Source organism: Hakea prostrata, unplaced genomic scaffold, assembly GCF_041222555.1.
Source record: "Hakea prostrata isolate BN-2017 unplaced genomic scaffold, UWA_Hpros_2 contig_31, whole genome shotgun sequence".
Lineage (NCBI taxonomy): Eukaryota > Viridiplantae > Streptophyta > Magnoliopsida > Proteales > Proteaceae > Hakea > Hakea prostrata.
In genome coordinates, this window is record NW_028291150.1 from 167,314 (window position 1) to 192,317 (window position 25,004).

A 25,004-nucleotide genomic window follows, 5' to 3' on the forward strand; every position below is an offset into this window, starting at 1 on the left:
GGAGCATCTGGATCTAGGGACAGGGGTGGTATACGTGGTATGTTCAGCCGATCACAGAGTCAGAGGATCCCTTCTATGGCTGATGTACGGGGATCACGTCCACGTGACTATCCATAGAGGTCGGATCCTATCCTAGAGCAGAATCATGATATTTTCAGAAATAAGGGGGCCAAGCAGCCCAAGATCATAGGTGCATAGAAAGGGATGGCGAAGAAAGTGAAGAAGGCAATGACGAAGTGGATGTACTACAGTGCGGTTCCAGCTGATACGGCACATGGTCCTTATTATAGTAATATGGTTGACACTATTGCAAAGGCAGGTCCTGGATATCGTGGTCCTACCCCTAATGAGGTGTTGACCAATTTCCTGGCTGAGGAGAAGGAGGAGCTGCAAGAGTACATCAGTAGTTTGAGAATATTTTGGGAGACATATGGATGCACCATTATGTGTGATGGATGGACCGGTCCGACAAGAAAATCTATCATCAACTTTATGGTGTATTGTGATCGGAAGACTGTGTTTCTAAAATCTGTGGATGCTACTGGGCATACAAAAGACCACAAGTATATTCTTGGACTTTTGCAGGATGTGATTGATGAAGTTGGGAAGGAGAATGTGGTGCAGATTGTCACCGACAATGGCACCAACTTCAAGAAAGCCGGTGAGGTACTGATGAATACAGCTGGATATAACCTATATTGGACACCCTGTGCAGCTCATTGTATCGACCTCATGTTAAAGGACATCGGCAAGATCAATATTATCCAGAGCACAGTGAAGAGGGTCAAGCAGGTAACAAATTTCATCTACAATCATACTGTTGCTCTGCATATGATGAGGCAGGCATGCGGTGGTGAGCTAGTGCGACCCAGTCCTACGAGATTTGCCACGAATTTCATCGCCCTCAACAGTAATCAGAAATGGAAGACGGGCTTGAGATCCATATTTTCATCAGAGGAGTGGTTCTCATGGGTTGGATCAAAGTAAGTATTTTTTATATTTTTTATCTATAGTCTTTACTATTTGATTTAACAAGTTGTTAACTTCTTATACATTTATACTATGAAATATGAATATCTAGTATGTAGTATTTATTACTAACTTAATGTGTTTGTGATAATTCAGTACGAGTAGTGGGCGCACCGCACAGACGACAATCTCGTCAGATGAGTTTTGGAGGAATGTGAGAATTGTGCTGGAGACCTTAGATCCTATAATAAAGGTCTTACATATGGTTGATTCCTCCCTCAGGGGGCCCACTATGCCGCACATATATGCAGCCCTGGAGCGAATGAAAACAACAATCCAAAGAGCTAACCCCAGAGGTTTTGCTGCATACTTGAACATTGTTGATGTTAGATGGACCGCTCATCTAATGCATCCGATGCATAGGGCGGGTAAGTAGTTAGTGTGGGTTACTACTTATTATTAATAATTTATAACTTGTAAGAAAAATTAATTCTTTGACTGTGAGTTTGTGAATTGTGCAGCCTATTATCTCAACCCAAAATATCAGTAAATTGAAAATTTGGGATTGCGGTCAGACTTGCTCGATGTCGTTATGGAGGTTATTGGGAAGTTAGAGCCAAACGCAACGGTCCAATCAAATTGCCATATGGAAGTTAGAACTTAGCACTTGCTTTTTATTTGTGAAAGAATTTAGCTAACCATCAATAAAAATTATTGCAGATAAAATACTTTAGGGATGCACTGGGGACCTTTGGTTCAGATTCTGCTGCTCAAAACCGACAAAATTATGATCCAGGTTAGATGCATGATTACATTTTACATATAAGTAATATAAGTAGGATTTTTGTTAAGAATTAAAGTATTAACTTGCATTATTTGTGATAATGCAGCTGAGTGGTGGATTCTATATGGGGGCGATGCAGAGAACCTCCGAAGAGTGGCAGTGCGGATCCTCTCCCATACTTGCTCTGCCTCTGGGCGTGAGAGGAATTGGAGTACATTTGGGATGATTCACTCCCAGAGGAGAAATAGGTTGGGAAGTCAACGCCTGAATGACCTCGTGTTTTGTCACTACAACATGAGGCTGAAGTTAGAGAATGCCTGTTTAACCACTAACAGTGGGACAGACAAGGACATCTAGCTTGATGATATCTTTGAGCTCACTGCAGATGACCAACATCCACTCACGGATTGGTTGTTGGATAGGGGCGAGCCAGTGTTAGATCAGCTTGGAGGTAGGCCAGACCCAATCATTGCTCAAGCTGCGGGAGTTAATGTAGATGAGTACATGGCTTCTCAAGAGGGGCAGGTACATCAGGCGGCTTCCGCCACAGTGGATGAGGATTGGATGATGCAGCCTGGCACGCAAGATGATGATGATCCAGATGACACCCTTGCTCCCAGTCTCAGTCATACTCAGAGGGATGATGATGACGACAGTGGTGGTGGTGGTGGAGGAGGAGTACAGGAGTGATATCATGTTCCATTATCAAAGGCACAGGATCCCCCCCAGAGATACATTGGAGAGACTCAATACACACATGCCACCCAGGATGACGATCATGGTGGTGAGCTTTATCGTGGTTGACCTACGAGCTACAATCGGCCAGGGAGGGGGGAGTTTCAAGGGGGAGCAGCAGCATATGCATGGCCAGCATGGGTATGGATCATATGGCTTTGGTTATAGTGACGATACTCGATCATATGGCTCATACGGCCATTTCGATCCGATGGACTGGTTGCCAGGAGTGATGGGGTCCATGACCTTCGAGGAGTTTGTAGGCTCCACACTTGCTTATGGCTATGGTGTCCCTTCTGCTTATGGACACGATGATATGTCGTCTAGGAGTTCGCACTATGGATATAATGATGGATCTTCCATGAGCTTGGGTTCGCAGGAAGGCAGCACATATGGTGGTTGGGGTAGTGATGTTTGGGGTTATCAGCATCAGGGTGTCCTGTTTATGCCTCCATTTGGCTCACAGAGAATTGATATGTTGGAGGCAACATACAGATATCCTTTCGATGCTACGATGTCAATTGAAGAGTTCCATTCACGTTACCCCTCTGAGGGGAGTAGTTTTACAATCATGGATGATGAAAACTACAAGAGACTGGTTTCCTTGTATGTCAACAACCATCAGCATGACATGTCTTGGAATGACTTCAAGAAAATAATGGAGCGGAAGTTTAATGTTGTAGCCTATGGGCCTTGTACCCAACTATCAACAGAGACAGAGCTGGAGGACATGGATCCACCAAGGCATAGTACTTGGTATTGAGTAGTTGTATTTGTATTATTATATACTTGTATTTTTCTTACTAATATAATAGTTTTGTGCTTATTTATGTTAGTTTAATTGTTTAAAATAAGGTTGTAAAATTACAATTTTACCGGTATATACAGTCGATTATATGCCGATCAAGAGCACCAATTTGGGTGAGTTTTTAGGCAAAACCAACCATTCCATTGTGTTTATTGGCATCAAATTAGGCTACCCACCAAATTTCAACTCATTTGGACCAAAAAAAACCCATCGAAACAAAGGGGCGAAATATGCCGAACTGGGTGGCAAAAATTTCGGCGATATTTCGCCGTTTCGCCTAGTTCGCCGCCCAGCGAACCTGGCCAAACGAACGAGAAATCATTCCCTAATCAAAAGTGACTTATTGAGATGGATTTTTATTTGCAGCTGCTGCTGCTGGCAGCAGCCGACGGTCGAGATTCGACCATGTCATCAAACTTATGTTTAACGGTCTAGATTAAAAACTCAAGGATCTTATATGTAAATATAATTTTTTCTTTTGCATTTTAAGGTTTTAGAGTTTTATAAATTTACAAATTCAGCCCCTGTTACTAGCCGAATAAAAACCCCAATTGAAAGACTGATTTTTCCGGTCGGAATCTCCAGCAACATTTACCGATTTTCTTCCTTCTCCTCCTCCGTCGTTTTCCGTCTCTCTTCCACTCCTTTCACATTTTCCTTGTTGTAAATATGTTTAAAACTTATTTTATAAAATAATTTTTAAACATATTTACAACAATCCCCCACAATGGTTAAAACTTCAAATACAAAGGCTGAAGACTCAAGCAGCAGTGAACACATTAGACACAATAGGACACTTCGTTGTAGATGTCTTTCGGACTTGAATCGACACTAGATCTGATAAAGTAGGCTGCAGAGTCACTCATTCTATCAACGATATGGTGGTACTACTTTACTATATTTATTCAGAATGGGTATAGTAGTACAAACAGGTCATCTAGTGACTTTGTTGCTTACCCTTTGAACCTAATTCAGGATTTAACCTCTTCACATAGGTTGGGTGTTCATCACATGACCTATGTCACAAGTCTTAATCCCATTCCTGTAAGTGTTTCATTAAAAGCTCTTGTAGGCATAGCTTTAGTGAACATATTAGCTAAATTCTCCTCTGATTTCACATAATCAATTGCAATTGTTCCTTCATCAATATATTGCCTTACAAGATTATGTCGAAGACATATGTGTTTTCTTTTCCCATTATATACCCGATTCTTGGCCCTTCCTATAGCTGCTTTACTGTCACAGTGCAGCGATATAGGTGGCATTGGTTTGGGCCATAGAGGTATATCTGCAATCATGTTTCTAAGCCATTCAGCTTTACTTCCAGCCTTTTCCAAAGCTACGAATTCTGCTTCCATTGTAGAAGATGTTCCACATGATTGCTTAACTGACTTCCATGAGATTGCTCCTCCACCTAGCATAAACACATATCCACTTGTAGCTAGTGTTTCTCTTGAATCTGAGATCCAATTAGCGTCACAGTGTCCATCCAAAACAGAGGGATTTCCACTATAGTGAAGTCCATAATGCATAGTACCCTTCAGATATCGAAGTAATCATTCAATTCCAAGCCAATGCTCTTTACTAGGATTATGAGTATGCTGGCTCAATTTTCCAACTGTTAGAGCAATATCTGGCCTAGTACAGTTCATCAGATAAGTCACAGATCCAATAATCTGTGGGTATCTCTTCTGATTTACCAGTTCTCCAATATTTTTCTGAAAATTACTATCCATAGTTCAAGGAGTTTTGAACGAACCAGAATCATAAAAACCAAACTTCTTAAGCATATTTTCCACATAATGAGCTTGAGAGAATATAATTTCTCTTTCTTTTCTGATGATTCTAATTCCCAGAATTACATCAGCAGTGCCCAAATCTTTGGTGTCAAATAAAGACAATAGCAGTTTCTTAGTTTGATTAATTATTTCTAGGCTTGTTCCCATGATCAACATGTCATCTACATAAAGTAAAATAAAAACACCCTTCCCTTGATGAAACTTACTATATAAGCACCTTTCAGAATCACTAACACTAAAACCCTTCGAAATAAGAGCAGTATCAAATTTCTCATGCCACTGCTTGGGTGCTTGCTTTAACCCATACAATGACTTGACTAATTTACAAACCTTATTAGGTTGACCAAGAGATACATAACCTTCTGGTAGTCTTATGTAGATCTCTTCCTCCAATTCCCCATTTAGAAATGTTGTTTTTACATCCATTTGGTGTATCACCAAATTGTAGATAGATGCAATCGCCATAAGAACTCTCACAGTGGTTATTCTTGCTACAAGTGCAAAGGTGTCAAAGTAATCTATGTCTTTCTTTTGCCTAAAACCTTTGACTACAAGTCTGGCTTTAAACTTATCTAAGGAACCATCAATTTTCAATTTCTTTCGAAATATCCACTTGGTTTCTAACACCTTTGAACCTTGAGGAAGATTTATCAATTCCCAAGTGTGGTTAGCTATAATGGAATCTAGTTCATTCTTTATAGCTTCCTTCCAAAAGGCAGCATCCGGAAAAGTAACTGCTTCACTATATGTGAGAGGGTCTTTGTCTATAAGATAGACTATCCACTCATCAGATGAAAATTTAGCTTTCCTTTGTCTTTTGCTTTTCCATATAGGATTCTCATTTCCTCTTGGAGTCTCATTTCCATTGTCTTGTGTCAATTCTTGAGATAAATCAGCGGGTGTAGCCAAATCATTTCCATGATTCATACTACTACTTCCAGACTCACTATCAAGTCTATTAAATTTCAAAGGAAATATTCTTTCAAAGAATTCAGCATCCCTTGTCTCAATTATTGAATTTTCCTCACAAATTTCTTCAATGGTTCTTATAACCATGCAACGGTATGCAAAACTATGTACTGCATAATCTAAAAACACACAGTCAATGGTTTTAGGACCAACTTTTTGCTTCTTAGGTTCTAGAATGGCCACTTTGACCAAACAACCCCATGTTCTCAAGTGTTTCACACTTGGTTTCCTTAAATACCATTTTTCATATGGTATCATTCCAGTCTTCCTGTGGGGAATTCTATTTAAAATATAACACGAAGTTAATATTGCATCCCCCCACAAGTCAATTGGTAAGCCAGAACTGATTAACATTGCATTCATCATCTCTTTTAATGAACGATTTTTCCGTGCTGCTATCCCATTAGATTCTAGTTGATATGGGGCAGTGGTTTCATGAATAATGACATTCTCTTCAAAGAATTTACTAAGGCTAAAATATTGTGACCCTCTATCAGTCCTTAGCCTTTTTATCTTTCTTCCAAGTTGATTCTCTACTTCTGCTTTATAAGACAGAAAGGCATTGCAAGCTTCATTCTTATATTTCAGTAGATATATCATAGTATATCTAGAATAGTCATCTATAAAGGTGATAACATACCTATTACTACCTCTTGATTCTTGTTGTAAAACCCAGCCCTAACCTTGACCCGGAAACCTTGTTATTTGTAGGTCCGATGACCCGAAGTAAAGTAAGAAGTAAGCTTTGGGCCATCCTAGTAGAGGACTTGGTGTCTGGCTTTGAATCCATGAAAGTTGATGATGAGGTTCTATTTATGGAAACTGAATCCTGATGAAGATCTAATTAGTTGATGGACTTGGAGTGCTCTCTATCTTGGTTTGAAGGCATTTCTACCTATTAGGTAAGTCACTTGACTTGTGTGCAAAACCCCTTTAAGATTGGATTTGATCTGGACCTTCAATTCCCTGTTTTGGTCTTGCTGTCGGCATTGGTCGATTGATTGGTCGGCGTGGGCAGTCGACCAATCCACTCGACCAATGAGTCTTGTCTTTGGCAATTAGGTTGTTCTTGCTCTATTTAAGTCCAATCTCGAGTCCACTTCGTATTTGCTGCCTCCAAACTCTCTGGAGCAGACAAAGACCTCTGCAAGTCATCTCTCTTGCATCCTTGGTGTTTTCTTGACGGATCTTCGTCGAAACTCTTCTTTTTGCATCAAAAGGTATGTCTACTCTCTCTTCTTCTCCTCCATCTTTGTTTTTCTTTCCTTTTTGAGTTGAGACAGTAGAAGAGATGCTGCATTCTCTGTTGCAAACATCTCTGAACATGTTCTCATGATCATCCTAAGGATTTGAGGCTAGAACAATGATCTTAACCATGATCATTGCAAGCTTTTGAAGGAATCATGATCAAACCATGATCTAATCTCTGTTAAACTTCTAATCTGAATTCCGATCTCTTTGGATCTTCTATGTTGATCATGTTAGTAGTTAATTCTTGTGTTTTTCTTCCATGATCCATAATCTATAGATTTCTAGTTGTTCTCTTCTACCATACTATGTGTTCTTCATGATGCATGGTAGTTACATATATGGTAGGTTTTATTTCCTTATTTAGATTTATACTTCTAAGCCTTATTCCATGAAGATCTATGTATGTTTTCATGATACCATTACCGAAAGCAATGATCCATCCTCCTATTGTTCTTGTCTTTGTTTTCTATTTCAAATTCATCAAGATCCATGGTTGATTTAATTATGGTAACTTTTTGTTTCCTAATTTGGATCTTGATACCTTGATTGGATTAGTGTTTTGAGGTCCCCTATATGTTAGAATACTACTGATGTAGTCTACCCCTTGATTAGTACCCTTTTGAACCACCAAATTCGGATTTCATATCTTAAAACTCTGATTTTATAGGCTCATTGCTTGTGCATTGGTCGATTGGACCACTCGACCAATCCACTCGACCAATGAGTACGGCAACTCCAGATTTGGTGCATTTCGGATGTTTTGATATCTTTTCCGTTAGGGATCTTTCCTAATATGTTGTATATACTTGTTTAGGACCTTCTTCTCAAGTTTGCCAAGATCTTACTTGATTTCTTAGGATTCCTTTGCGAGTTATAAAAGGTAAGGATGGTTATTTCCTTAATTACATAGATAGCATGAATCTAGTTTCTATATTTGAATATCATTGATATGATTCCTAAATTAGATTCTTACAATGATATACTACTGTTGCATAACTTTGATTACAGTAGCATTACTTATTCATATTAAATTGATTCATGTATGATTTACTTACCAATGTTATACAAGTGATTGTAATTATTGATTTCTTTCCATATATGAAGTTACCATATATGTGATGATATGATTTGATGCATGTGTATGCTTACGTATGGTTTGGAAAGGAGAGGTGTCCTTTCGACACTTCTGTCCTTGGACTACTACGGGAATATTATGGGATGTTTCCGGAGATGCCCTCTGGACACCTTCCTAAACTGTTGGATGACATATCTAGGATTGTCTAGTAGTGTTTGGCTAGGATGTCTGTTATGTCGGACCCTATTCGGAGGGGTATTGAGACCGAACGACCCGTGGTAGCAATGGGGATTCATGGGCGCTCAAGACCGGTAACCAACCCGTGAGAGGACAGGAATCACATTGTGGGGGCCATTTATTGGTAGGGTTGCATATGGTTAGACTTGGGCTCACGGGCGCTTAAGACCGGTAACCAACCCGTGAGAGGACGTGAGAGCTTCCCGTTTACCATATGTGGATGATCAATAGGGTTGATGAGTCCGTAGTCCGAGTTGGTCGGTGCCATAGGATACGCTGACTCTAGTGTGAAGGATACCGGAAAGGATCGTCGGGGGACGAGGAATGGACGTATCCGGATCGACTTGATGTAACTAAGTAGAAGACTTGCATTAGGCTAGGTTTTACCACGACATGCGCCAGTACTTATACCAAATGGTTGTGAGAGAGTGTGTTGACTTAACCCCCTGCCATGGTTTGTCCTGAGGGATGAAGGACCCTTTACCAATCGGCTGCTCAAGACCGGTGAAATGATCCGTGAGAGAATCCAAGATATCTTAAATGGTTGAGGATGTGAGTGGACTTTCCTAAAGAAGTACGGTGCTATGACTTAAAGCATGTCCGCCAATAGAGACCAGCATACATAGAGTTAGATTCATTCATTCATTGTTTGTCTCATATCATATTGCATTTATGTTTGTTATGGAATCTGCCATTTATGTTATTATGGATTTTTAAGCGCCTTCTTGAGTTTCTTTGAAACTCATTCCTTTATTGTACAATGTTGTTAGACTATCCTGTGCAGTCTTGAGTACTATGACGGTCCCTATGAAGAAGCGCAAGGCGAAGAGGCATATCTCCGGGGAAGGTGATTGCGGTTACCACAATTACTCCGAAGATTCCGCGAGTGGTTATGCTCCGTACGATGCTTAGTCCGACCATTGAGTGGAAGCGTCCTTGTGCTATTTATGAGATTTACACTTACAAGGATGTTGTCTATAAAGTGGAGAACAATTTAGTTACCCAATGTACTTGTTCTTGGGATTAGGTTTTGTCTAGTTTATTCTTTTAGAGCTACTTTTCCGCTGGTTGTAAAGTGGGATTTTTGCCTCGCTTTACTTATCCGTTTGATACTACGATTATATCTATTATTCTGATTCATTTATGATTCATTCTTTCTTTATTGGATCTATGATTTATCTTCCGCACTCTTGTTTTGATTGTTCATGATTATGTTATTGTTTATGTGGGAGGTTGATCACTCGATACCTGATCTTCGGGCTGTGGATCACACTCTCGGGTATGCCGGATAGGGTACCGGCTGGGAGGGTGTGACTGATTGGTATCGAGCCCAAGGTTCGAGGAGATCCTAACCACAAAAGACAACAACTGAACATTCTGAGTCATTGATCCGAAATTACTCTTCTACTCTTAGAAGTGAATAATAGAACACTGAATTAGAAACTTGACCTTTGAGGCATAACAGAACATTTCTGAATAACATACCATAATTATACTTGAACAAATGTCGCTAATGCAAGGAAAAGAAAGTTGCATAACGTACAATAATTAAAGAGAAACAAAATGAACTTCATTAATTTCAAAAGTTTTTACAACGATTACATCCGAAATGCATAAATGGAAATCCTAAGGTACGGTCTATCTAGGTGATCCGCTCTCGATCTCTGTATGCTCCGAACTCCTCCGCTAGCTGAGTCACCCGATGCTCTATCCTATCTGTCGTGACTCCATCCTCTCGTACATCTGCTCTGTCGACCTCCATTCTCTCTAGCATGGAAGTCATCGATCTCATCTGTGCACCAAGATCTGAAGTCTCCGGAACTGCATGCGAAGGGCCACCTACCTCGAAGTGTGATGAAGGAAACTCGTGATGCACAGGCTCAGCCTCGCGCATATCTGCATCATCTCCGGCCTGATCATCACTATCAGGACCGATATCCTCTCCTCCATCCTCGATCCCTGATCCTCATCCTACGATTCATCATCATCCTCACCCTACGGACCGGGAGATCTCTCGACTGCTTGTAGTCTCATCCGACGAATGGTCCGAGTCCCAATAGGGTATCCCTGTGATCTAGTGTCCCCTTGGTGTATCCTCGAAACTCACCCCGAAATGCCTGAAGATCAAAGTCGGTAGCCTCCCATAGCAAAGGTTCCGCATGCTAGGCCGCGAGAACTAAGTCCGGCATGACTCTTTGAATGATGTAGGAGAGATCGATCTCGAAGCCCATGTAGATGCGGTAGATGACTAAGGCCTCCATCACGTGACCCGATGGTGATGTCCGGCTTTCGGCATGATGTTTCGGCCGACTATGCGACCGATAATCCGTGCGAGAACCCGTCATCCGTCCGCTAGTCCACGGTGTGAAGCATCGACGGCTATCCCATAGCGTAGAGCATATCTCGCGAAGCTCGTACGGCATCGGATGGCTGTCCCGGATCTGCTCCTGCGGTATCCACACACACTTCTTGTGGATAGTAAGGAACCCTGCAAGATCTCAGCCGGTATCCGGGTAGAGAAGCGAATGCGAGTCCGGAAGACCACTGCTCCCGAGGACAAGTCTAAGTGGATGTCCTTGGCCTCGAGCCTCCTCTGTGTAAGTAAGGTTGCTGAAGAACAACCTCACTAGCTCCGGGTATACCGGTAGATCCTCGGTGAAGAGATGAGTCCACTGTAATGTGTCGAACCTCTGCCGAATCCTAAAGGCTACGAGCTGGCGTAAGTGAAGTAGACGTCCCATCTCGATGTTGCGATGCCGAAGTAGGCCTCGTACGGGAACTCGGCCTGAGGTGTGTCAAACATGTCTGGTCTCCCTAACCTCCTGTCTAGGCTCGAAAGGAACCGACCTCTGCCCCTAAGAGCACCTACGATGCGACCACGACCTCTACCTCGTCCTCGCCCTCCCCTTTGCATAGTGTATCTGTGAAAGGGACAAGAGACATTTCCAATTAGTGCTATTTTAAGATTTGAGCCAAAACGGTATTTTAGTAATTTTTCGGAAAATTTCAAATTTGGGGGAAATTTGATTTGAACATACTAGCATGTGCGCAATACTTGGAATTTCATGTCTATGAAGTTTGTTTGATGAAAATCGATCTAAAACTTGGGTTAAAGCGAAAAATTCAGCAAGAAGGAAATTTGGGGATTTTGCAATTTAGGTCAAAATTGGATTTTTGAAAAGTTGAAATTGGTTAAATCAAATTGTATGGACCTATCTACATTGTCATCTTGAGCATGTAGCATTTGATCTCGTGCGAAAATTTCAAGCGGTTTGAGAGAAAACGAAATTTTTCTAAAGATATCGATTTCGGTATAAAACTTTGCGAGATGAGCACCAAAGTGTTAAAACTTGTTGTCTATGCATGGCATTGTGTTTAAAACCTAGGGAATATGTTTCTAAGCATTCCTAAGCATGATTTCTAGCATTGGATACAAGTAAAGCATGGTTTTATTGAAATGCAAGCATGAGAAGATGAAAAGGGAAGAAAGAATAAGAGATTTACCTTGTTTGTGAAGATGGTGTGTTGTGATGTTGTTGTTGAAGCACTAAATCACCTCAAGAACACTTGTGGGAACTCTTGGAGATTTTCCCTAGAGCTCTCTCACCTTTGGAAGAAGTTAGAATGAGGTTGGAATGTGAAAATGAGGCTTATAATGCGAATTTTCGCATTAGTCATCGCATTGGTCGACTCATTGGTCGACTGGGTCACTCGACCAATCACTCGACCAATGGTCACAGTGACCTCATTTGCTGTTGAATCTTTGGAAAATGTGATTTTTGCCTTATGGAATATTGTTTGATGACTATATGGATATATTTGAGCATGATTTAAGTTTTCAAATCATTTGGACTTGTGGTTTATGTTGAATCTTCGAAATTCGGTATTTTGATGTTCTCGGTTTTTGAGAATGGTTACCTCGAGAAGTGGGCGTGGTGAATCCAGTGGTCATGGAGGTGGTGAAGTACCTCGGGGAGGTGGTGAAGTACCTCATGGAGGTGGTGAGATACCAAATGTTGATCGGGGTACTCATGAGATCCTGGTGCCCCGAATGTTGGAAGTTTCGGAGATATTGCCAATATTATGGGCAATATGATGCGGCGACAAGCGGCTCGGTTCAACCGAGATGTTGGTGGGTTTCATGACTCTCGCATAATGAGACCCGGGCTGGTGCTAATGTGAATCTTCATGCCGCATGATCCCGAATGCGGGAGGTTTAGTTGGAACTCCTCATACTCGCTTGATGGAGAGTTTTCCGAAGATGCAAGTACCCACTTTTCTTTGGAGTTACCAAGGACCCCTTGTTTCCTAACAAGTGGCTTCGTGAGTTGGAGAAGGCTTTCCGACATCTGCAATGCTCGGAAGCTCGGAAGATTTTGTTTCTTGAGCGAAGTTGCAACAAGAAAGCTGATGCATGGTGGATCTCCACTCGTCTGTTTTGGAAGGTTTGCATGCGGGAGTTGTAACTTGGGAGTTATTCAAAGAGGCTTTTTGTATGAACTACTTTCCCGAGGCGGTGAAGGATGCGAAGGAAGCTGAGTTTATGATTCGACTCAAGGAACTCTGTCTCGTGTTGGAGTACCAACAGAAGTTCGAGGAGCTTCATTTCTTTGCTCAGATTCTTTGAAGGAAGACCTCGCCAAAGCAAAGAAGTTCTTCAAAGGACTGCGCGCCACTGCATTAAAGCTTACCTCACGAGTCCAGCCTATAGTGAGCTATGCTCAAGTGGTGCGGAACTCGAAGAAGTTGGAAGAAACGAGAGAAGGAAAGTGCTCGTGTGCAAAAGCCTTGGCGATCAAGGAATTCTGGTTTGGTGGATCGTAATGACCGTCGTTTTGTGAGACCTACACCCTACCCCACTCCTACCTTTCGGGCTAAGAGTGTAGGTCGGAACACGGGTTTTCAGCAGCCCGGCCGGTTTAGACGGTATGGCGGAAACCGACCACCAGCAAGTGCAAGTGCAAGTGCAAGTGCAAGGCCTTTTGTTCGAAGCCCTCATTTGCAGCCACCCCTGTTGGATCCAGCAATCCTGTTTGCTTCTACGCAAGCAAGCTGGTCATTTTGCTCGTGCTGTCCGAAGCGGCCTGCCAAGCAGCTTTGCCCGGTGGTGAAGAGTGCTCCTGCTCCTCCCTCCGGTAGAGTTTTCAGTATTTCAGTCTTTGAGCGGGATCCAAGCCATGATGTGATTACAGGTACATTGTTAGTCGCTTCTATTTCTGCATTTGTCTTATTTGATACGGGTGCATCTCATTCGTTCATGTCATCTGCATTCATCAAGAAGACTAACCTAATCCACGAGAAGTTGTCTAGTTGTTTATTGATTAGTACACCTACTGGTCTGTTGTGAAACTAGATAAGGGGTTATCTAAATGTCTGTGTTGATTGGTGAGAAGAACTTGGAAGCCAATTTTGTGATTCTTGACATGAAGGACTTCGATGTTATTTTGGGAATCGATTGGTTGACAGCCCACAAAGCTGTGTTCCTTTGTTCCTCAAAGAAGATTCAGTTCCATATTTGTGGAAGTCCGGTCTTTGAATTTCGGGGTGAAAAGAGAAGGGTTTGTAAGAAGGTCTTGTCTGCTGCTTGATGCAAGTCTATGCCCTAGTGGATGATGCTTCATCGAAGGCAAGGGTATAGTGGAGAAAAGAGTAGACGAAGTCGAGTTGTCTGCGACTTTGTTGATGTCTTCCCGATGATCTATCGGGGAGTGCCTCCGGACGAGAGATGTCGAATTCTCTATTGATCTCGTCCCTGGTGCTGCACCGGTATCTAAAGCTCCGTATAGGATGGCTCCTCTTGAGTTGAAAGAGTTGCAAAATCAGTTGAATGAGCTCATTGATAGAGGTTTCGTGCAGCCTAGTGTGTCACCTTGGGGAGCTCCGGTCTTGTTCGTCAAGAAGAAAGACGGTAGTATGCGCTTGTGCATCGACTACCGTGAGTTGAATAAGTTGACTATCAAGAATAGATATCCGCTGCCCGAATCGATGATCTCTTCGATCGGTTGAAGGGTGCGAGTTGTGTTCTCAAAGATTGACTTAAGGTCCGGATATCACCAATTGAAAGTGAAGTCTAGTGATATCTTCAAGACAGCTTTCCGAACGCGGTATGGTCACTACGAGTTTAGAGTCATGCCCTTCGGATTGACCAATGCTCCTGCGGTGTTCATGGACCTCATGAACCGAGTATTTCATGATGTGCTTGATAAGTTTGTGATTGTTTTCATTGATGACATCTTGATCTATTCGAAGAGCGAAGAAGAGCATGCGAGTCATCTAAGTTTCACTTTGCAAAGGTTGCGAGAAAAGAAGTTGTTCGCTAAGTTTAGCAAGTGTGATTTACGGCTTAAGAGAGTGGTATTCCTTGGTCATGTAGTTTCAGCCGAAGGTATTCGTGTCGATCTGAAAAAGTCCAAATTTGTGGCTGATTGGGAAAGACCGAAGTCGATAACGGAAATAAGAAGTTTTCTTGGATTGGCGGGTTACTACCGAAGGTTTATTGAGAACTTTTCTCGGTTGGCTGCTCCTATGACTAAGTTGACCAGGAAAGAAGAGAAGTTTGTTTGGTCGACGCCTTTGTGAGAAGAATTTCCAAGAGTTGAAAGATAGATTGACAAGTGCCCCGGTTTTGACTATACACGATAGTTCCGGTGGTATGACAGTTTATACCGATGCGTCAAAGATTGGTTTGGGTTGTGTCTTGATGCAACATGGCAAGGTCGTAGCCTATGCTTCTCGGCAATTGAAGGATTATGAGCGGAATTACCCCACTCACGATCTAGAACTTGCCGCCGTTGTCTTTGCTTTGAAGATTTGGAGACATTATCTTTACGGTGAGAAGATTGCCATTTTCACGGATCATAAGAGTTTGAAATACTTCTTTACCCAAAAGGAGTTGAACATGAGACAAAGGAGATGGTTGGAACTAGTCTCCGATTATGATTGTGATATTCGGTATCATCCTGGGAAAGCAAATGTTGTTGCTGATGCTCTTAGTAGGAAGAACCAGAAGAAGACTTTGGATTTGAATGCTTTGAGTTTACCATTGTGGTCTTCTATTGAGAGTTTTGATTTGGAAATCGTTCTGAGAATTCTGATTTTATTCTTTCTTTCGCCATGACGGCAAGATCTGGTCTTAGAGATAAGATTGTTGCTCTGCAGAGTTACGATCAAGAGTTTTTGATCAAAGTTGAGAAGATTTCTTCGAATCTGAGTCGGACCCCGACTTTGGTATATCCATGGATGGTGCTTTGTTGTTTAGGGAGGAAGACTGTGTGTGCTGCAAAGCGAAGAAGTTAAGAAAGAAATATTGAAGGAAGCACACCGATCGGTCTTTCTTTGTACACCGGGAAGCACCAAAATGTACAAGGACTTGAAGGAACATTTTTGGTGGATTGGTCTAAAGGCGGATGTTGATGATTTTGTTGCCAAGTGTGAGACTTGCCAACGTGTGAAAGCCGTTCGACAACCTCCCTCTGGATTACTTCAGCCTCTTCCTATTCCTAGTTGGAAGTGGGAGGATATCTCCATGGACTTTGTGACTAGCTTGCCTCGGACAAGTAAAGGCAATGACACTTGTGTGGGTGATTGTTGATAGGTTGACCAAATCAGCCCATTTCATTCCTATGAAGATCACTCATACTTTGGATAAGCTAGCAAGGCTTTATGTGGATAATGTGGTTCGTCTCGCATGGTGTGCCATTGAGTATTGTCTCGGATCGTGATCCTAGGTTCACCTCAAGGTTTTGGAATAGTTTGCGAAGGCCTTGGGAACCCAATTGAACTTGAGTACAGCTCATCATCCACGGTCGATGGACAATCCGAGCGGACAATTCGGACATTGGAAGACATGCTCAGATCTTGTGTGGTGGATATGGGTGGTAATTGGGATGAACACCTAGCTTTGGTTGAGTTTGCCTATAACAACGGTTATCAAGCAACAATAGGCATGACTCCATTCAAGGCTTTGTATGGCGGTACTTGTAGGACACCTTTGTCTTGGTGAGGCAGGTGAAAGAAAAGTCTTAGGTCCTGAGATGATTGAAGCTACAAGTGCTATGGTAGATATGATAAGAGAAAGGATTAAGTCTGCTTGATCAAGATAGAAATCTTATGCTTGATAAGAGAAGGACCGATTTGGAATTTCAAGTTGGAGAGAAAGTCTTTCTGAAGGTCTCACCAATGAAGGGTGTGATGAGATTCAATGTTAAGGGAAAGCTTAGCCCTCGTTACATTGGACCTTTCGAGATTTTGGAAAAGGTTGGACTGTTGCGTATCGATTAGCATTACCTCCGCCTCTTGCTGGTGTGCACAATGTGTTTCATATTTCGATGCTCCGAAAATACATAGAGAATCCGAACACATTTTGCAGCAAGCACTGAAAGACTTAGTGCTGATTTGACCTATGATGAAGAACCGGCCGAAATCTTGGATAGGAAGGACAAGCAGCTGCGGAATCGCGCCATTCCTTTGGTGAAGATTCGGTGGAAGAACCATACCCTTGAAGAAGCTTCTTGGGAGAAGGAAGAAGATATGAAGGAGAAGTTTCCTTACCTCTTTGGAAGCACAGGTACGCTTTCAATTTCGGGGACGAAATTTCTTTAAGGGGGGAGAATGTAAAACCCAGCCCTAACCTTGACCCGGAAACCTTGTTATTTGTAGGTCCGATGACCCGAAGTAAAGTAAGAAGTCAGCTTTGGGCCATCCCAGAGAGGACTTGGTGTCCGGCTTTGAATCCATGAAAGTTGATGATGAGGTTCTATTTATGGAAACTGAATCTGATGAAGATCTAATTAGTTGATGGACTTGGAGTGCTCTCTATCTTGGTTTGAAAGCATTTCTACCTATTAGGTAAGTCACTTGACTTGTGTGCAAAACCCCTTTAAGATTGGATTTGATTTGGACCTTCAATTCCCTGTTTTGGTCTTCTTTGTCGGCATTGGTCGTGATTGGTCGATTGGGCAGTCGACCAATCCACTCGACCAATGAGTGTCTTGTCTTTGGCAATTAGGTTGTTCTTGCTCTATTTAAGTCCAATCTCGAGTCCACTTCGTATTTGCTGCCTCCAAACTCTCTGGAACGAACCAAAGACCTCTGCAAGTCATCTCTCTTGCATCCTTGGTGTTTTCTTGACGGATCTTCGTCGAAACTCTTCTTTTTGCATCAAAAGGTATGTCTACTCTCTCTTCTTCTCCTCCATCTTTGTTTTTCTTTCCTTTTTGAGTTGAGACAGTAGAAGAGATGCTGCATTCTCTGTTGCAAACATCTCTGAACATGTTCTCATGATCATCCTAAGGATTTGAGGCTAGAACAATGATCTTAACCATGATCATTGCAAGCTTTTGAAGGAATCATGATCAAACCATGATCTAATCTCTGTTAAACTTCTAATCTGAATTCTGATCTCTTTGGATCTTCTATGTTGATCATGTTAGTAGTTAATTACTGTGTTTTTCTTCCATGATCCATAATCTATAGATTTCTAGTTGTTCTCTTCTACCATACTATGTGTTCTTCATGATGCATGGTAGTTACATATATGGTAGGTTTTATTTCCTTATTTAGATTTATACTTCTAAGCCTTATTCCATGAAGATCTATGTATGTTTTCATGATACCATTACCGAAAGCAATGATCCATCCTCCTATTGTTCTTGTCTTTGTTTTCTATTTCAAATTCATCAAGATCCATGGTTGATTTAATTATGGTAACTTTTTGTTTCCTAATTTGGATCTTGATACCTTGATTGGATTAGTGTTTTGAGGTCCCCTATATGTTAGAATACTACTGATGTAGTCTACCCCTTGATTAGTACCCTTTTGAACCACCAAATTCGGATTTCATATCTTAAAACTCCGATTTTATAGGCTATCCTTGTGCATTGGTCGACTTGGACCACTCGACCAATCCACTCGACCAATGAGTACAGCAACTCCGGATTTGGTCTGCTTTCGGATGTTTTGATATCTTTTCTGTTAGGGATCTTTCCTAATATGTTGTATATACTTGTTTAGGACCTTCTTCTCAAGTTTGCCAAGATCTTACTTGATTTCTTAGGATTCCTTTGCGAGTTATAAAAGGTAAGGATGGTTATTTCCTTAATTACATAGATAGCATGAATCTAGTTTCTATATTTGAATATCATTGATATGATTCCTAAATTAGATTCTTACAATGATATACTACTGTTGCATAACTTTGATTACAGTAGCATTACTTATTCATATTAAATTGATTCATGTATGATTTACTTACCAATGTTATACAAGTGATTGTAATTATTGATTTCTTTCCATATATGAAGTTACCATATATGTGATGATATGATTTGATGCATGTGTATGCTTACGTATGGTTTGGAAAGGAGAGGTGTCCTTTCGACACTTCTGTCCTTGGACTACTACGGGAATATTATGGGATGTTTCCGGAGATGCCCCTCTGGACACCTTCCTAAACCTGTTGGATGACATATCTAGGATTGTCTAGTAGTGTTTGGCTAGGATGTCCTGTTATGTCGGACCCTAATCGGAGGGGTATTGAGACCGAACGACCCGTGGTAGCAATGGGGATTCATGGGCGCTCAAGACCGGTAACCAACCCGTGAGAGGACAGGAATCACATTGTGGGGGCCATTTATTGGTAGGGTTGCATATGGTTAGACTTGGGCTCACGGGCGCTTAAGACCGGTAACCAACCCGTGAGAGGACGTGAGAGCTTCCCGTTTACCATATGTGGATGATCAATAGGGTTGATGAGTCCGTAGTCCGAGTTGGTCGGTGCCATAGGATACGCTGACTCTAGTGTGAAGGATACCGGAAAGGATCGTCAGGGACGAGGAATGGACGTATCCGGATCGACTTGATGTAACTAAGTAGAAGACTTGCATTGGGCTAGGTTTTACCCCGACATGCGCCAGTACTTATACCAAATGGTTGTGAGAGAGTGTGTTGACTTAACCCCCTGCCATGGTTTGTCCTGAGGGATGAAGGACCCTTTACCAATCGGCTGCTCAAGACCGGTGAAATGATCCGTGAGAGAATCCAAGATATCTTAAATGGTTGAGGATGTGAGTGGACTTTCCTAAAGAAGTACGGTGCTATGACTTAAAGCATGTCTCGCCAATAGAGACCAAGCATACATAGAGTTAGATTCATTCATTCATTGTTTGTCTCATATCATATTGCATTTATGTTTGTTCCGGAATTCGCCATTTATGTTATTATGGATTTTAAGCGCTTTTACCGAGTTTCTTTGAAACTCATTCCTTTATTGTACAATGTTGTTAGACTATCCTGCAGTACCGAGTACTATGACGGTCCCTATGAAGAAGCGCAAGGCGAAGAGGCATATCTCTAGGAAGGTGATTGCGGTTACCACAATTACTCTGAAGATTCCGCGAGTGGTTATGCTCCGTACGATGCTTAGTCCGACCATTGAGTGGAAGCGTCCTTGTGCTATTTATGAGATTTACACTTACAAGGATGTTGTCTATAAAGTGGAGAACAATTTAGTTACCCAATGTACTTGTTACTGGGATTAGGTTTTGTCTAGTTTATTCTTTTAGAGCTACTTTTCCGCTGGTTGTAAAGTGGGATTTTTGCCTCGCTTTACTTATCTGTTTGATACTCTGATTATATCTATTATTCTGATTCATTTATGATTCATTCTTTCTTTATTGGATCTATGATTTATCTTCCGCACTCTTGTTTTGATTGTTCATGATTATGTTATTGTTTATGTGGGAGGTTGATCACTCGATACCTGATCTTCGGGCTGTGGATCACACTCTCGGGTATGCCAGATAGGGTACCGGCTGGGAGGGCGTGACACTTGTGATTTGAAGTCACATAAATCACTATGCACTAGTTCTAGCAAATTCGTTTTCCTGTCCATTGACTTATGAGGTTTCTTTGTAAATTTAGCCTCAACACAAATTTGACATTTAGTCAGTGGTGGTTTAATACTATGTATAATGCCCAACTTACATAATTGAGATATATAAGGTGCACTACTGTGACCTAGTCTACCATGCCATAAATCAAAAGAATCAAGAACATAAGCAAGAATCGAAGTATTTATTAATTCAGTAATACTCAATACAAAGAGGCCATCATTTATATAACCTTTTCCAATAAATACATCATTTTTTAAGAGAACTGCTTTGTCTGCTTCAAAGGACAGTTTGAACCCAGCTTTATTCAGGAGCGGATCAGAGATCAGATTTTGCCTTATATCTGGTACATCGAGGACATTCTCCAACTTCAGAATTTTTCTAGAGGTAAGCTTTAGGGTGATTTGTCCTTTTCCGATTACGTTGGCTGGTTGAGAATTTCCCATGAAGATCTTGTCAGCAGCATCAGAGTACTTGGAGAAGAAGCTCCTATCTCCACAAATGTGCCTAGTGGCACCCGTACCTATCACCCAGGATGTTGACTTTTCAACCACAAAAGCCTCTGTTATCATGGCAGTGTAGATCTCAGAATCAATCAGATTAACCCTTGCTTTCTCTGATCCTCCTTTCTTCTTTACCCTACAATCCTTTATGAAATGCCCAGGTTTGCCACACTTAAAGCATGCTCTCTTCTTCTTTTTGAAGGTGACATCTTGATTGGATTTCAGAGACTTATTAGATTTCTTTTTCTGTTCAGTCTCTACCAAGTTGGCCTTAGGGTTATTGGAACTACTAGGTTCGTTCCTAAGTTGGTTCCTCTCTTCTATTTTGATCCGAACCACAACAATGTCAAAGGCCCAGTCCTTCCTCTTCTGTTTCATTAAGACCTTGAAGGCACTCCAAGAGAAAGGAAACTTGTGCATCAAGGCAATGGTCACAAAGGCATCTAGCAGAATGATATTCTCTTTTTCCAGATTCCCCACCAACACTTGATACTTGTTTACTTGGTCGGAGATGCTAATCCCATCGACCATCGTAAACTCCAGAAAGGTTTCAACCACAAACCTTAAGTTACCGGCATCCTCAAGAGTATATTTCTTGACTAATGCCTCCCAAATTTCATAAGCAAATTCAAAAGAGCTATACACATTGTATAACTCGTTTGACAACGCATTTAGAATGCGATTCTTACATTTGAAATCTGCAGTGAACCATTCGATCCTTTTCTGATCGAATGAAGGATCACCTGACTTATCATGTTGGGGTTCATTCAACACAAATGCTATCCCAGCTTCCATAAGTGCAAAATACAGCATTTTCTTCCAACGTTTAAAGTTCCCACCTTTGAACTACTCGATTTTGTCAAAATCTAACTTTCCGATTGGTGGTTGTGAAGCTTACAGAGATGGAAGAGGAGTGCTCTTCTTAGTGACTTTCTCATGTGCACTTACGTTTGCAGAGTCCTTCATGTTTGGTCTCTTTTCCAACGGTTGTGTTGACTACTTCAGTGTTGTCAGTAGCCATAGTAGAAAATACTAAATACCTTAAACTTGTTCCGAAAGGGTTGTGGGCTTTGATCCGGAAGGCCCATTTTGTCATGGGCTCTATTCTGGAAAGCCCGCTGCTGGATGATTACGTGGAGATGCCATTAGAGAGGCACTCTCCTGTAGGGAGGTTAGCTGGATAGGTACCTTCTTATAGGGAGTTGAGCTGAAAGGTACCCTCACAAAGAGAGGTGACCATACCCTTTCACCCACAGCCTTTGGAGCTCTATATAAACCCATTTCCGAGTTCATTCTAAGTACAAAATTTCCTCCTCCTCTTTCTTTCTCTCTCTCCCTGTTGTTGTTTTGTTAAGCAGTGAACATAACCTGATACACCTTAAGTAACCTTTCTAAGGTGCAACCTTAAAGGTTGGGCTGACTTATCTTGGGGTGAAGACACTGTAGAACCCGTATTGCACAAATCGGGGTGTATAAATACCTTAAAGAAAGTACCTCTGGTACATTTCAACTCATTTGACAGTATTGTGAGAACAAGCGTTCAAGTATATTTGTCATGGGCCCCTGTTCGGGAAAGCCCGCAGTGGGTGATTACGTTGAGATGCCAAAGAGAGGCACTCTCCAGTAGGGAGGTCAGTTGGACAGGTACCTTCTTGAAGGGAGCTGAGCTGAAAGGTACCTCAACAAAGAGAGGTGACCTTACCCTTCACCCACAGCCTTTGGAGCTCTATATAAAGCCATTCCCGAGTTTATTCTAAATACTGAATTTTCCTCCTTCTCTTTTTGTCTCTCTCTCTCCCTGTTGTTATTCTGTCAAGCAGTGAACATTACCTGATACACCTGAAGTAACCTTTCTGGGGTGCAACCTTAAAGGTTGGGCTGACTGATCTTGGGGTGAAGACACTATAGAACCCGTATTGCACAAATCGGGGTGTCTAAATACCTTAAAGAAAGTACCTCTAGTACGTTTCAACTCAAGTGACAGTATTTGTGAGAACAAGCGTTCAAGTATAATTTTGCAGATTCATCAACATCGTATCAACAAGTTTTTTTTTTTTGTAAAAACACAAATTTATTTGTATTTAAACCCCCTACCCAAAGCACAACCTAACTCACCCAATGACAATGACCAATACAAAAAGGGGAGGGAAATATAAAGAAAATTATAAGACTTTTTTCCTGCCTTGTGATAAGTTTCCTTCTTGAAGGGTGGAGAAATTTAACTTTAGTGAACTAGGAAGCCATATGTCTTCTGTCTTCTACTAGGTGTCTAATTCTTTGAGTAACAACTTTGTTTTGTTGTATACAATTTGCACTGAACGCCTCTACCCATAATCACATCTTTAGTCCATCATGCTCCAAATCAGGCCATTTTCACACTTGAGAATTTGAACGACCTCTTGACTTGAAAAATTGCAAGTTTCATACCCAAAACTCCAAATACTTGTTCAAATCGTGAAAAATCATAAAATTTGCAAAAACAACATAAAACCCAAAGTAGTTCCACTCTAAGTATGTAAAATGCAGGCTTTATGCCCTAAAATGTGTTCATCAAGTATAATTATGTCATATCGATACCCTACTGTATTTATTCAATATGATATTATACAATATAATGGCATGGTTTCAGTTTCGATAAATGACATTCTATGAATTGACACCCTTCCCTAAAATGTAGTTGGATTGCTACCCTGGTTGTAGTTTCGGATGTCAGTTAAAAAGCTTTTTAGATTTTTTATTTTTTTTGTAAAAACACAAATTTATTTGTATTTAAACCCCCTACCCAAAGCACAACCTAACTCACCCAATGACAATGACCAATACAAAAAGGGGGAGGGAAATCTAAAGAAAATTATTAGACTTTTTTCCTGCCTTGTGATAAGTTTCCTTCTTGAAGGGTGGAGAAACTTAACTTTAGTGAACTAGGAAGCCATATGTCTTCTGTCTTCAACTAGGTGTCTAATTCTTGGAGTAACAACTTTGTTTTGTTGTTACAATTTGCACTGAACGCCTCTACCTGGTCTAACCGTCTTCAACAACTGATTCAATAGTTTGGACACAATGTGGACGGCTCCCAGGATATGTTGTGCACCATCGAGGAGAATCGTGGGACCTGAAAACGAGTTGCTGGAAAGGTGCTCTAAGAGTGACTAGGCGACGGACACTACGTCGACACGAATGCACCAACATTAAGTTTAACATTTAATGCTCCATACATGTGCATTAAATGCATCATATGTATCAGGAGATACAAAGATCATGAGGATATCCACCTAAGGATATCATGAAGATCTTGGTCTGCACACATCTGACGAACGAGATTGCTCAGGTAAGGTTATAAATACCTCCATCCTCCAAATGCTCAAGGTAATGTTCATTTTATCCCACCACCAACCCAACAATACAATTTGTTGGAGTATTTACTCATGTGAAGTTCTTATGTTTTATTAATCTGAATTTGATCTTTGGAAGTGGTTTTCCATACTTAGAAGCAACCCACATTTACTTATTTTCTTGGTGCGGAATACTAGGTTAACCAACTCTATCCCCCTTCAACTGTGGCCCAACCGGAGATGACAAATTTTGAAACAACAATTTTATATAGTGTTTTGTACGTAGAATTCTAACAAGCAATTGATTATCCCCTTAAATGATAATTTTCTATAGATGCTTATCCTTCATTATAATTTACGGCTTTTCTTATTGCTTGAGCTTCTACAACTAGTGCCATCTGAGCTCCACTTTTCTTAGCATAATAGAAAGAAAACTCCTATTTATGTCTCTTCCTGCTTCTCCATTTCCAGCCAGCCGCGCCATTGCAATGAAAAGACCCATCCACATTGATTTCTATCCAACCTAGCGGTGGGCCTTCCATTACACGTTTTGATTGTTAAAATCACTGCTCGGTTGTTTAGCAATTCTAAGCAATTTCCTCAACAGCTTGGATTGTTTCTCATATATATAAAGACCTACATAATTTACCTAAA

General features: G+C 41.2%; 2 protein-coding genes across 2 annotated transcripts; one reads left to right on the forward strand and one right to left on the reverse strand.

Moving 5' to 3' along the window:
• Positions 1-204: 204 nt before the first annotated feature.
• LOC148999163 (uncharacterized) lies at positions 205-2,443 on the forward strand. The gene is made up of 7 exons (XM_089141412.1): positions 205-563; positions 716-853; positions 1,126-1,397; positions 1,545-1,597; positions 1,690-1,765; positions 1,860-1,964; positions 2,139-2,443. The coding sequence occupies exons 1-7, from the start codon at positions 205-207 to the stop codon at positions 2,441-2,443; spliced, it is 1,308 nt and encodes a 435-aa protein (XP_088997538.1).
• Positions 2,444-4,312: 1,869 nt separating this feature from the next.
• Positions 4,313-21,813, reverse strand: LOC148999164 (uncharacterized). The gene is made up of 3 exons (XM_089141413.1): positions 20,610-21,813; positions 5,723-6,183; positions 4,313-4,834 (listed from the first exon to the last, which is right to left on the reverse strand). The coding sequence occupies exons 1-3, from the start codon at positions 21,811-21,813 to the stop codon at positions 4,313-4,315; spliced, it is 2,187 nt and encodes a 728-aa protein (XP_088997539.1).
• Positions 21,814-25,004: the final 3,191 nt, after the last annotated feature.